We start from the raw sequence: 13,823 nt of genomic DNA on the forward strand, positions 1-13,823 counted from the left end.
GTATTGAGTGAGAGGGATCGATAGACTTGACTTTTGGGGTGGAAATGAGTTTATTGTTTCTGTTCAAATGCATTCCAGATGCGATCAGTAAAGATGCCTAAAGGCCGAGAATGAGCCCACTCCTCTCTAAGAGAAGCAATAATAGTAGCACGATCAACAGTAGAGTTGGAAAGAGCAGTTTCAGCATTGGCAACAACCATTGCATCCGTCAAGTCCATATGCAATTGGTCCAGAACTAGACTCTGAATAAGATCGGTACATTTAGTAACATCAATTGGTAGTGGAGAGTCAGGAGATTGAGTTTGTCTCTCCAATCGCATTCCCAGTGCAGCGACATTAGGAAGCACCAGTGCACACACCACTTGCTTTCCTAATGCTGCGAGAGCAGCAAGAGCACCATACACTGTTGCCAAAGGCTTCAGTGGATCCAGCATTGCTCTTAGCAATGTCTTGGTGACTCTTGGTTGGAGTGTTGGATATGCTCCACCAAACTGCACACAGATATGAGCAGCAAGTTTGGCCGAGTATAATCTCAACGCCCAATGATCTTCATCCCCCGCTGTCTCCCCGCTACTGTTTCTAGTCATTCTCTTTGCAACAATACACGTTAGAATCGATGGAATCAGCTGGTGTAGATAAGGCTCTGGATCTAAATCTACATTGGATAGAATCCCTCGAGTAAACCGCATAATCGTCCAGAGGAGTTCCAGATCTTTGAGTGATCTTGTCACTGTATCTGAAATAAACTGTACAAAGTAGGGCATAATACCCTGCACGCCTGGATCTTTAGATATACTCTCAATTGCCAATGAGCGAATCTCGAGATCCTCGCTGGTCAGCATCTCGGTGATTTTCTCATAGTACATTTGAAGTTCTTTTGTAAGAACTTCTTTTACCAAGAGTGGGTGCTGAGTTGTGTCGCTAGTGGAAGTCAAGGATTTCTCTCCTCTACGAATAGTAGATGTTGTTGCTTGAAGCGTTTCTGTTGTGGTTTGTCCATCTAGTATGACAAGTGGTTAGTATCAAACAATCGCATTATGCTGGGTGAAATTGGAGTTTGAACAATCGTATATACCAGATGGGGTTGGATTTTGAACAATCCTGGGCTGAGCACCATCAACAGCCAGCCAGTGTGCTAATAGAATTCAGATTCAACTATAAGTTAATATTCATGTTACATCAGCAACCTGAATCGACATCAATCACATCATTACCTGTATAGGTAGCTTCCAAAGGAACAGGAGGAAGAGGTCTATTGATTAAATCGTCTAAATCGTATTCTTGATCCTCAAGGTAGTACAGTACCTGAGAGCCCATTGAAGTCATTTTGAAGTTGGATGGAGCTCCATTGATGTATCCATATAATGGCTAATGGCGAGTCAGCAAGAGTTGTATAGATCCAAGATTTAAAACTGAAAATAAGCCTACCTCAACATTACGAACAGACAATGCAGAGTTGATATCAGCAGATGTGAGTTTCTGTCGTCTTGAATGTCGCATAAACTTGACGGCTTCCTGTATCATTACATTATACGATGGTAAGTGCTGGATCAGATGAATAACAAAAGCCTAGAATCAGTAATGTACATGAATGATTTCTCGCATGCGATACTCAGTATCCTGCAAGAGAACAGTTGCAACTTCGTCTTGCATCGATACGCCCACAGACTCTGCAATGGCCAAAATGGTCTCCTTTGGAAAAACACTCATGATGTGCTGTAAGCAGTGCAAGTGCCAAATGCAACAACTTGTTTATTCCATGTACCTGAGGGTGATGAATTTATAACTACATGTTGCAGCGACTGCTCTAGAATAAACAATGGTCAAGTATTTGTTGGGATTTTCCATTATAAAATGATTCGACATTCTCGGCTCTTTAAAACAATGTCTATGATGCATATATAAGCTGCAGCGTTTTTATAAAAGAGTTCAAGATTGAACAAGTGTGTGATGGATTGGAACTGATGCGAGCACTCATTGTTGACACTATTTCCTAATAAATTTAGCAAGTTATCATTTCATGAGATTGACTGTTTATCAAACACCCTTATTTGTTCCACTTTACGTGAATACGGCCATAGTTCATTACTAAACTAAACCATCAAACTCTAATATCGGATGAGTGGTAGAAACCCTACACCAGGAGCCTCTAGCAACCAGCAGTATGAATATTTGTTCAAGGTACTGATTCTCTTGATTACTGACTGTTACTGTGATGCATTCTGTAATTCGATCAATGCTGTCAAACTACAAGGCAGTCTATACCGATTCCATCATTTGTGTATGTCCATGTTTGTATTAGTACGATATGCTAACTCTTTCTATTTATCCTGTTGTAGTTTATCAGGTAACAGGAATATCATTTGTGACAGCTGGGCTGATTCAACATGCTCATCTGATGCTATTGTACAGACCAAATCACTCTTGTATAAGAGATAAAGACTAATAGAATACTGACAATCACTATTCCATCACTTGTGTGTACTGTCAAACCAACCTTTGTCTTGATCCAGTGTCGGCGACAGCGGGTATGAAAACTGCTTAAATCAGTCTTATTGCTGTGCATGACTAATCAATTTAAACTTTGTTCTACTCGGAGTAGTGTTGGTAAATCCTGTCTTCTGCTTAGATTCACAAACAATGCAAGTAACTAGCCTTTGATTCTAATCTTGGGTTGAGTCGTCCACACTAACCCTGGTATTTTACAATTAGGAATATATGCCAACTGAAACAACCATTGGTATCGAGTTTGGATCGCAAGTAGTCCGTGTGCAGGACAAGCGAGTTAAACTTCAGATTTGGGACACTGCAGGTCAGGAAAGCTTTAGATCCATCAGTCGCGCATACTACAGAGGTGCTATTGGATGTCTACTTGTTTATGATATCACAAGAAGAGATACATTTATGCATCTGATGAGTTGGTTGGATGATGTGCATCAGCATGGCAATGACAAAGTAATGACTATTCTTGTTGCCAACAAGTGTGACCTGGAGGCTAAACGCCAAGGTACCAGTTTTTGTTTGCAGTGTTTTGCATGATGGACTGGAATGCAAGTTTTTTATTCAACTGTTTGATTTAGTGACCAAGGAAGAAGGCGAGGCATTTGCAAAAAAACATGGATTATTGTATCTGGAAACATCTGCCAAGACTGGATTTCAAGTTGAGCAAGCCTTTTTGGTTCTTGGTACCAACATTTTCAATTCGCTAGATTTGTCAAGAGATGTGTCGCAGCTTTCTGGCAAGTGTCTTGCATTTGTTATCTTTAGCTTCAATCTCTGATTTTTAATGCATTTATTCGTATTTTGAATCATGTAGATGCCGACATTAAACAACTTGAGCAACATGGCGTAAAGGTCGGGCCTCGTCGCCCAGCAGTTATTGTTTCACGCTCAGTGCAGTCTCAACAAAATAATGTCTCTTGCTGCAATATATAATAGCTGCTACTCTTGCAGTATCTTTTTGCATCCATCACTTTTACCGTGATTTCTTTTTGCCTTTGTCTGGACATCACATAATGCCTATATAAAAAATTCGATTACAAACCAATGTTTCTGTGATTGTAAACAGCCAATTTATCTTGTAGTGCTTTGTTAGTCGGCCGTGTATTTGACTCGACTGCATGTATAGTTGACGTAAATATCATTGAATACTTCAAGTTTAAATGAATGGACAATATACAGGTTAAATTCGGTTGGGTTTGAAGAATCTTGAGCCTTGAAACAGGTTACAATGGTTGAACACGATTTCAATATGCTTGAATATACTATCATTAAATCTCATTATATTGACAAGACTGGGAGCTGTTTGTCTCTGAAATGGTTTTTGGCATAATCTAGAACTGGCATTATATGCTCATTATACACAATCTCCTGGACTCGAGCTGCTTCCATGCATTTTGCTTTTCAAACTATTACTCGATAGCCATCAATTATTTCAGTGTATTTTCACTACTGCTATCGTGATGGAATCACTCATTGCTGTATGGAGTGAATGTTGGATGATATGGAATCTGCTGCTAAACAGATACAGCACTACACACTAATATAAACTGTACTAGTCGGAGTTTAGTCTTGGTAAAAATAGTGTCTTCCAAACAGTCCAGCACAAGTAACATTAAGCTACACTAACATCACTCCGCTACAAGATCATATATTACGGATTCCCACTCGACTGTTATTCTTGACAGAACGAGACATCCAATATACACTGGTTGTGTTGGGTATTATCATAGAACCCAAGCATTGTCCATTGGTTATTAGCGAGCCATTAAGGGTTACTCATCACTACAAGCGGCAGCTTATCAAGCAGCTGTTTCGACGTTTCACCTTTTACAAACTTTAAAATGGATACGACGATAGGCCACATCGATTCTTCACATGGCACATGGAATGAATTGATTCCTGAAGACCCGGGTCTACGAACTGCTCATTTGACGTATCTACTTCTAGGTGTGGTGTATATGCCAAGCCCTGTAGGGACTAAAACTTGCTGAATCATGTTAATATCCTGATTTTTAACTTGGAGTATAAATGATTTACGGATTGCATAGGTGGTTTTGTTGGTGGGTTTGGTCTTATCTCGCTGATTGTCAAGGACAGACTCTACATGTCTGAAGCCATGGTTGCAACGATATTTGGCATTATTATTGGTCCTGCAGGCTGCAATATTTTTAATCCAGAAGCCCTATTTCCAGGACAAGTCAATCATGTCATTCTCGAATTTTCTCGCTTGGTCATTGCTATTCAATGTCTTGTTGCAGGGATTTCTCTTCCGCGTAGTTTTATCTGGAAAGAGCGGCAAAGTATCACGATGCTACTTGGGCCTGTCATGTTATACATGTGGTTGATGTCTGCTTTGGCTATTTGGGTCGTATGTGGTGTACCATGGCAGCTAGCACTGATTATCGCAGGTTGCTTAACTCCCACAGATCCCGTTTTGGCCAATTCCATCGTAAAGGGAAAATTTGCCGAAAAGCATATTCCGTATCATGTCCGGTTGTTGCTATCGGCCGAGAGGTGATTTTTTAATCCGATTGAATCATGGTCAACTATTTTAAATCTAACCTTGTTTTTATAATACGCGCAGTGGATCCAATGACGGGTTTGGTGCACCATTGGTATTTTTTCCTGTTTATATTTGGCGTATGAGCAATACAGGAGAGGCTATTGGATGGTGGTTGGTCAATGTTGTTATTTACCAAGTAGTTCTTTCCATTGTACTCGGAGTCATTATTGGCACTTTGTCTCGCAAAGCCCTCAAATGTGCAGAGAGTAATGGATGGATCGATAAAGAATCTATTTTGGGATTCTTTATCGCCATTGCATTGGTAACGACGGGGGCCTTGTCACTCTTGGGTGTAGATGATGTGCTGGGATGTTTTGTTGTTGGAGCTATATTGTCTTGGGTGAGTGGTTATGAATTCGTGTATTGCGTTGAATCTTATTACTAATGTAGTGCTACCGACCGTGTTTAGGATGATTGGTTTAATAGACAAATTGAAGAAACGCATATTCAAGAAGTTCTTGATGCGCTCATCAACATGTCGTTTTTTATCGTGTTTGGAACGTTGATTCCATGGCATGAATACACTGCTGTTGAAGGAGTGCTTTCTATTTGGAGGATGATATTGGTCGCGCTATGGCTGGTCCTTTTGCGCCGATTACCGATTGTCGTATTGCTGAGCAGATGGATGCCTGCACTCAAGAATCAAAAAGAGGTTTTTTTCTGTGGTGTAAGTAGTGTGTATTTGATTTCATGTAGAAATCGTGAATGTGTCCAGATGGACTGCGTAATGCTGTGATTGATTTATGCATCTAACTGTACCTGTGCAATGACTTGTTGGATTATAGTGGTTTGGTCCAATTGGAGTTGGAGCGCTGTTTTACTGCATGATTGCTGTCATCTATTTGCAAATTGACTACAAGCCTTTGTTTCCGATTGTTGCTTTCATGGTGCTAAGTTCGATTGTACTGCATGGTGGATCAGTGTCACTATTTGAAATTGGCATTACTCGACACTCGACATGGCAAAACAATCGACTTGCAGCACAGATTGCTAGTGCGATGCAAGAACAACAAGGCAATCAAGGCAATCAAGTGGTCATTGGTGGATTAGTCATTCCTAGTAATGGTAAATCTTGAATTTTTGCATGATGCATGGTATGATGGAATGGGTTACCAACTTTTATTTTGAATCTTGCAATCTATTATTAGTCACCCCTGCAACAGTTGAAAGCAGATCTGTGATTGAAATACCACAGAGCAAGGAAGACCAGGCCAATCCTGGCCGCGACTCTGGTCAAATTGATCAAGACTGTGTGTCCGAGAGAAAAGGTGAAGGGGTGCCAACTGGACGTGAATCAGGAGCAACGGTAATTCAATCTGTATCAGCCATGGATTTTGAGAATACAAACCCAAGGTCTAGTTTGGATATACGTAGATCCATCAATGCAGATAGATCTATGCAAGATACAATACCTCTTGAGGAGAATACAAACGGTGGATCTCGACAACCCAAAATATACACATTTCAATAAACTTGCTCTTTTCATAAAATTCACCAGTTGGTTTGGTTTGGGTAGCACGAACAAACCGAGTCAATGAAATCGACAAGCGAACGGATTTAAATCCAAAAATAATTTCCACTGTTTCTTTTCCTTACAATCAACACTTGCCATGACTACTCCTAAGTGGGATGCTCGATTCTCTGGTTCAGTTCCTCATGATACAAGCTACTATACAAAGTGCATGCTTGGAGGTGTTCTTGCCTGTGGATTAACCCACACTGCCATCACTCCTCTGGATGTCACCAAATGCAATATGCAGGTAATACTATGTTTTTTAATTCGTATGGCCAAAGATGTTTTAGTTGCATTTGTTCCATTAGATCATCACTGTTGTGTATATTGTGACCCATGTCTACTGTATCAATTGAGTTGATTCCGTTTGATCTGCCAGTGCCCTTGATGGCCATTGAGCAACGGCATGTGCAGATCACTCCAGTATGAATTTTTCTTGTCAAGACATTGATGACCTTGTAATGAATGTAGAAATGTCTACTTTTACTATAAACACTTTTGGTCTGATTGATTGTTGTTGCCGTTTCGTTCTTGGCCATCAATCCTTTATTGGCTTTGTACTCACAGCCTCGATTCAAACCCACTCAATTTGATTGCATGCTGTTTTGATGCCATGTTGTTCCATGACTGATCTTGGATGACCAGCCTTGTTTGGACCCGATTATTGCTCTTGTTCAATCCATTCACAGTCTAATACTCGATTCATCTGGCATTTCCCCTGACAAAGTGCTACTCTGATATTCACACATTCGATTTGAAACTTATGATAATCTATAGGTCGACCCCCAAAAGTACAAGGGATTGGTCTCTGGTCTTCGTACCATTGTAGCCGAGGAAGGTGTTACTGCCGTGATGAAGGGTTGGTTCCCAACCTTGCTTGGCTACTCTGCTCAGGGTATGTTCAAGTATGGTCTATATGAAATATTCAAGGATCAGTACTCTACAATGGCTGGTGAAAAGAACGCTCAAGAGTACAAAGGATTGATCTGGTGTGCAGCTTCTGCTTCTGCCGAGTTCTTTGCCGATATGGCTCTCTGCCCTCTTGAGATGGTCAAGGTCAAGGTCCAAACCTCTGTCCCAGGCACTTTCCCCACTGGCTTTTTCCCCGCTGTCTCTGCTATGAGTGCTGCTCGTGCAGAAACCAAGTTCCCCTATGGCTCGCTTGTTCCCCTCTGGTCTCGTCAGATTCCCTATACTGTTGCCAAGTTCTTTTTCTTTGAAAAGATTGTTCAGCTGTTCTACACCAAGGTCTTTACTAATCCCAAGGACTCATACTCCAAAAGCACTCAGCTCGGTATTACTTTTGCTTCTGGTTACTCTGCTGGTGTGATCTGTGCTATCGTGTCGCATCCTGCCGATACTCTCGTGTCGCTCATGTCTAAGCCTGCCAACAAGGGAAAATCTCTTGGTTCCATTGCCAGTGAATTTGGCTACCTCAACTGCGCTACCAAGGGTCTTGGTACTCGTGTGATTATGATTGGTACCCTCACTGGTCTCCAGTGGTGGATCTACGACACCTTCAAGTCTGTTATGGGTCTTGGCACCTCGGGTGGCAAATAAACATTTATTTTCTAGGTTGGTCTCTTTTAAAACTGGCTATTCTGTTATTTTATGCTGGATATTCTATCAAAAATTGATAAACTGGGTTTTACTGCGACAATTCTAAAAGCATTAATACATGCAGCGTGATTTATATGTAAAGCGTAGCAAATGCAAGGAGCCGCTTATCTCTCCGATACCAGGTGGATAGGCGTAAAACATAGTTTGTGTATAAAAGACTTTGAATCCGCATGGCTTCTTAGTCATGTAGTGTATCGCAATTCTTGTTGTTTTTTCATTTTCAGTCTGATCAATGCCATGCAATTGTAATTCAATTTTGGTTCCTTTAATCAAGTTTGGGAATCCAATATACGTTTGCAATACTATCAGCCCCTTTCTTAGGTTCTATATCCATGTTATATCAAACATCCACTGATAACCAAAAGATGAATCCAAGAATGCGCCATCATTGTATTCATATTCTTTACCACACAATTCAGCACATTTCAACCATTTTACTGCACGGAATAAAATTACTGGGAATAAAATGTTTGTTAGCCAATGTGGTACATTGTTGACAGCTTAATAAGCTTGATAATAGAATTCAAACAAATCTTGGCGCAATACTTTTCCAAAATTATAGTTTGTTGTGGCTTCATAAACATCTCATTCCTTGCACTTTCAGATATTGTGTTCTTGTTAAAGTGTAAACAGCAGATATTTTTTGACAATTTTGTCGTATAGTCTATATCTAATACGCCATTGAGGATACCAAGTGGGCCTGGATAGCTTGAATTACATCTACATCTGCCATCTTCAATAGCATAGACGTGTTTAGCCAACACCTGAGCTTTATTCAAACTTGAGAGTTCAACTTATCCACGATTCGAGCGCCTATTAATACGACAGGATGCGATATTTTTCAACTCTATACAAGTCATTATTGGTGGCTTGTATTGTATCAAGTCAAACCACGGCGCTACGACCACTTATGAAAACGTACACTACATTGTCCCTGTATATTATGGGCGACTTTGGTGATCCTGTTATGGATAATCTCGCGTTTGGTAAGTTCATTCACATTGTCGTTTTATGGGGTGTATTGTCATGAATCCGCTTCCTATAAATACTATAGTAGGAATTCTTGGGGTTTTACTTTTTTTACAGATTTACAGTAATACAGTATATGTTTTGCATTGTAATATGCAACGCATAGTGTAGACTTATCTATCGTTTCACCATATATCAAATTAATTTTTTGAACTAGTACTCCCACTTATCCAAAACATTATTCTTAACCAATGATTTATTCAGCACTATGATCATTATTAATATTTTATGACATTTTATTGCGTTATTTAACCCATTTAGGTGCTCGAATGGCTGCCTATGAAATCAATAGCAATAATGATATTCTTCCCGATGCAACAATTAGAGTTGGTAACACGTTTCCTCCTCCATCAATCTATCCTGCTATGGTGTACGACTATACTAGCGTCGTATGCACGCAGAAAAAGCAATATGCTGTAATTGGTCCCGGAACGACTGCTATAGCAATGCCAGTGTTTCTTACTTGTCCATCTGTAAGTTTGCCGCTATTTAAATCAGTCATATTGGTGTACCTTTTGATTTATACCAATTCTATTTTTTAGACACCTGGATTTAGTGTTGGCGCTGCTGGCGATCAGCTCAGTGATAAAACCTTGCAAGTGCCTTGTTTTTTATTGATATATGATGAATCTTGTCAAGATTCAACTAAAATAATCAAGCCCAGCTGGTACTAACTTGTGTTTGTACATTCATTTTGGGATTTCAGATATCCATTGTTTTTTCGATATGCTACTACTTGGAGTCAAAAGCTTAATGTTCAAATTGGATTTTTTAAATATTTTGGATGGGATCGGGTAAGAATACATGTGCAACAAATCTTGTCTACTTTTATTTCACTAATAATTCTACTTATTTTTGCAAACTACACATGTAAATTGGATTAAAACAGATTGCAATGCCATACGGTGGTGATGCAGTATTTAGAACCGCGGCAAAAATCAGTATTCAGACTTATCCAAATTATGGCATTGAAGTTAGTGCAAGTGTGTTGATTCCAGATCCACCTGTTTCAACCAACAACTATTCAGATGTATTGCGGCCAATTTTTACTTTTTTGCAATCAACAGATTTGAGAATCTTTAATGTTTTGGCTGGTGCAGATCAAGTCGCAGATTGCTTACACATGGCAAACTTGACTGGACTCCTTGGTCCCAATTATGGTATGTTTTTAATTACACTTTATAAATTTAAACACTGTTTTGGATTGTTGCATTTTAAATTGACCATTTGATTTACGTATCTAGTATGGACAACTACACAGGCTGGCATTGATCCCAGTTATTTTTCGTCGCGATGGGGTACATGTTTGATCTAAAATAGCTTAAATCTTTGTAAACCTACTTCACTAATACTAAAAATGAATCAACTCGCCCATATTATCTAGGTGGTCTTCAACTTTCACCATCTTTGCTTAAATCAGCTATTGTATTATCTGAAGTCAATGGACCATTTGCCAACAACCCAAACTATCTGAATTTTATCCCACGATTCAAAACATACCTTAGTGGAGTATTGGCAAGTCCCGAGGTTCAATTATATGGAGGAATTGATCCAAATGCAGCCAGTGATAGTGTGTCATATGGTCCATTGTATTTTTATTCTGATTTCAACTACACGGTACGTTTTATAGATTTCTTGGATTTGCATTCAAGAATAGTAGCTGGGAATACTGACTGATATTCGTGCATTTTTGGTTAGTGGCCTTCGTCTTTGGTTGCAATCGGATATGATGGCATGTATGCTATTGCTCGAGCATGGGAAAAGGTATTGTAAAGCTTATTATTTTATCATGCCATCAATATGTTTTGTGACAAACTTTTTAAATCTTTGGGTTTCAAAATATTATTGTCCAACTTAGACAATCGCGTCGTCTGGACTTGATGCAAGGGCATTATCCAATGGAACCCTTCAAAACCAAGTCAAACTTGCCGATATTCTTTCAAATGCCCAGATAAATACAACACTCATGTCACCTATTTTTGGCAGCAGCGGAAATCTCGTACCACAAACTTACACTTTAAACCAATATGATGGCACTACACTATTTTCAGCACCAATAGTTGCGTTATTATCTAGCTCAGGAAATAACGGACTATACAATTTTACTGTAAATCGAGCCAAATTTTCATGGTATGATTCGTATTGTAGTTTTGAAATCCAGGTTTAACATTAAACGAGTTGCAAGCATACAGCTGCAATCAATACAAGATCATCCTTGTATGTCTAGGCAATTGTGTTGGATAACTAACAGCATTTTCAATTGCTTGTGCAACATTGAATGTATAAATATAGGGGTGGAAATCGATCATTCAGCGACACTCCAATTGCATACACACCAACTGTAGAGATTTATGTTCACTGGGAGAGCACTGGTACAAAAGTCATGATTGGTATGTTGGTTTAAACATTACATTTTAACTTGTTTGATTAAATCTCAACCAATCATAATCGGTTTTATTTTTCCACAAATTCTGTTAAAACTTGTAGGAATGGCTATGGTAGCATCAGCCTACTGCATTATTCTTGCCATTATTGTCATGATTTACCGTAAAGAACCCTATGTTAAATCTTCGTCGCCTTACATTCTTCTCGTCACTGCGCTTGGATTGGCAATCATTCCCTTGAATGTATTTACTGAAATTGGTGCATATCGACCTCTTGCGTGTCAATTACGGACCTTTCCCACTGTATTGGGTATTACTATTGTGATGGCATCCGTATTTGCCAAATGCTTGCGTCTCTATGTAATTTTCTGTCGTCCCATGTCATTAAGTAATTATATAACCATACTGACAAAAGAAGCCGCGCTGTTTGGAATAATGGCTGCGATTGTAGCAACTATGCTGGTAGGATAACATGTATATTTTTTGAAGCGTATGTTGTACAAGATAAATTTGAATGTCTAAAGCAGTTTATACATTTATAGGCTGTGCTGATTGGATTTAGTTTCGGAGCCTCTTTCCAGAGCACAGAAGTGTACATTGATTCCACCAACACATATGTATGGGCATGCGTGAATAAAAGCAATGGGACAACTGTGGGTCTGGTGATTGTTGGAATATTAATTGTTGCGCTTCTAGTAGCCGTGACAATCCTCGCTTACTATATCCGTGCCATTCCCGATCTTTTTAACAACGTTCGAGAAACCATTCATTCCATTTATATCATCACTGTGCTGGCGATTGTTACTCTCCTTCAAGGTATCATGAGCTATAGTCTTATTGAAACAGAATTTTACTCCGAGAATGGTACAATTCAGCTTGCAGTGATAATTGTTGGATCTATTCTTCTTGGCACGCCGCTTCTTCGCCAAATGACGTCCAAGGCATTATTTACTATCAAACCCTTCAACAGGTCCACAAGGTCTCGCATGTCGTATAATAATTCAACCAAGAGTTTTATTGACACCAAGGCAGAAACATCTACCTTGGGTAATATAATATTCAAGGGGCAAGTCGAAGCCAAGACTCATAAACTTGAAAAAAAATATGAGGAAGATAAAACTCGAACTTCCCAGTTGATTGTCAACAAAAGTACCGCGACTTTGGAAGAGATTGCGCGTTTGAAGTCTAACCAACAATCTATTTTGCGAAACAAGTCTGGTAAGTTTGCTGTAGTCTTAAAACTATTGCTTTAAATAATTTGTACTCATGAATTGACTAATCATCATATTGAATGCTAAAGCTGTGACGCAGATTGGTCGTAATCTCAAGCAGTGGAGACGTATTCGAATTATCTTGTTTCTTGATCCAGCATATGCAATTAGATGCAGCTTTCATGCTGACCCAAACAATGTTTTCTATCACGGATTTAGCAACACTGTCAGTGTTAGATCTATGAAAGAGACGGATTATGGGTTCACCAATGTAGTGGAGCTTTATTTTGAAGATCACATGGTCGCTATTCCATTTGAAGATGAATTTAAAGTATGATATATTGCGACTTTAAAATGTATCGTTTTTATATGTAGCTTTTAAATTATATATGCCTGACTATATTGTGATAAAATTTGTACATGTAGATGAATTCATGGACAGACGCCATCTGCCGTACGGTAATTTCTCACGAAGATCCCAAACAGCTTAAAAACATTGGTCCAGACGAATATATCACAGATGTTGAAATTATACGCCAAAGCAGTTCTGAGCCACCTGAAGCATCAAATGAACAAAGTTCAAGAAAAAGATCATCTACAATCAAATCTCGACACTCCAAAAAGCGATCTTTTGTACGCCAGCTATCTGTCAAGGATTCAAATAGATCGAGCAAGCATGTACCTAGTTCAGTAGATGCTGCACCCAAAACAGAATCAAACAGAGCCAGTATTATTTCTTCTCAAGCTGATTCCAATCGATTTTAAGCTCATGTTTTAAAAGTAAATGTTTTTTACAAACACGCTGAGCTGATTATTTAATTGACCATACAATTTGAGTGAGCTAATCAAGTATCGTTTCATTTGATATCTCAATAAAATCAGTATTTTAAAAACCTTTATTTTGACTCTTGATTGTACATTTGACGTTTTATGAAACGAACGAGAACGCAATGCTAACCAGTAAATGGGAGGAGATTGACAATGTATTATGTATTTTGGTA

The 13,823-nt window shown here is 39.1% G+C and overlaps 5 protein-coding genes across 5 annotated transcripts; 4 read left to right on the forward strand and 1 right to left on the reverse strand.

The window, feature by feature from the left end:
• Window positions 1-50: 50 nt before the first annotated feature.
• On the reverse strand, window positions 51-1,710 carry BATDEDRAFT_13395 (TATA-binding protein-associated factor TAF6; the record flags this gene model as incomplete). Its single annotated transcript, XM_006680941.1, has 5 exons — window positions 51-1,000; window positions 1,064-1,135; window positions 1,215-1,368; window positions 1,429-1,515; window positions 1,588-1,710. The coding sequence occupies 5 exons, from the start codon at window positions 1,708-1,710 to the stop codon at window positions 51-53; spliced, it is 1,386 nt and encodes a 461-aa protein (XP_006681004.1).
• A 1,008-nt stretch (window positions 1,711-2,718) lies between these two features.
• BATDEDRAFT_13250 (uncharacterized protein) lies at window positions 2,719-3,280 on the forward strand (the record flags this gene model as incomplete). Its single annotated transcript, XM_006680924.1, has 2 exons — window positions 2,719-3,007; window positions 3,081-3,280. The coding sequence occupies 2 exons, from the start codon at window positions 2,719-2,721 to the stop codon at window positions 3,278-3,280; spliced, it is 489 nt and encodes a 162-aa protein (XP_006680987.1).
• A 1,257-nt stretch (window positions 3,281-4,537) lies between these two features.
• On the forward strand, window positions 4,538-6,141 carry BATDEDRAFT_13461 (uncharacterized protein; the record flags this gene model as incomplete). Its single annotated transcript, XM_006680948.1, has 4 exons — window positions 4,538-5,016; window positions 5,087-5,405; window positions 5,475-5,732; window positions 5,851-6,141. Coding segments are annotated over 4 exons (1,347 nt in total), but the record flags the coding sequence as incomplete, so codon positions are not given.
• Window positions 6,142-6,669: 528 nt separating this feature from the next.
• Window positions 6,670-8,166, forward strand: BATDEDRAFT_35739 (uncharacterized protein). Its single transcript, XM_006681078.1, has 2 exons — window positions 6,670-6,825; window positions 7,356-8,166. The coding sequence occupies exons 1-2, from the start codon at window positions 6,676-6,678 to the stop codon at window positions 8,136-8,138; spliced, it is 933 nt and encodes a 310-aa protein (XP_006681141.1). The 5' UTR covers window positions 6,670-6,675; the 3' UTR covers window positions 8,139-8,166.
• Window positions 8,167-9,108: 942 nt separating this feature from the next.
• On the forward strand, window positions 9,109-13,587 carry BATDEDRAFT_35740 (uncharacterized protein; the record flags this gene model as incomplete). Its single annotated transcript, XM_006681079.1, has 13 exons — window positions 9,109-9,184; window positions 9,489-9,700; window positions 9,770-9,826; window positions 10,117-10,387; window positions 10,472-10,525; window positions 10,612-10,844; window positions 10,926-10,991; window positions 11,086-11,357; window positions 11,520-11,617; window positions 11,715-12,073; window positions 12,154-12,829; window positions 12,912-13,153; window positions 13,249-13,587. 13 exons carry the CDS (start codon window positions 9,109-9,111, stop codon window positions 13,585-13,587), a joined length of 2,955 nt encoding a protein of 984 aa, XP_006681142.1.
• Window positions 13,588-13,823: the final 236 nt, after the last annotated feature.

This window comes from Batrachochytrium dendrobatidis (genome assembly GCF_000203795.2).
Source record: "Batrachochytrium dendrobatidis JAM81 unplaced genomic scaffold BATDEscaffold_11, whole genome shotgun sequence".
In the NCBI taxonomy this organism is placed as follows: Eukaryota; Fungi; Chytridiomycota; class Chytridiomycetes; order Rhizophydiales; genus Batrachochytrium; species Batrachochytrium dendrobatidis.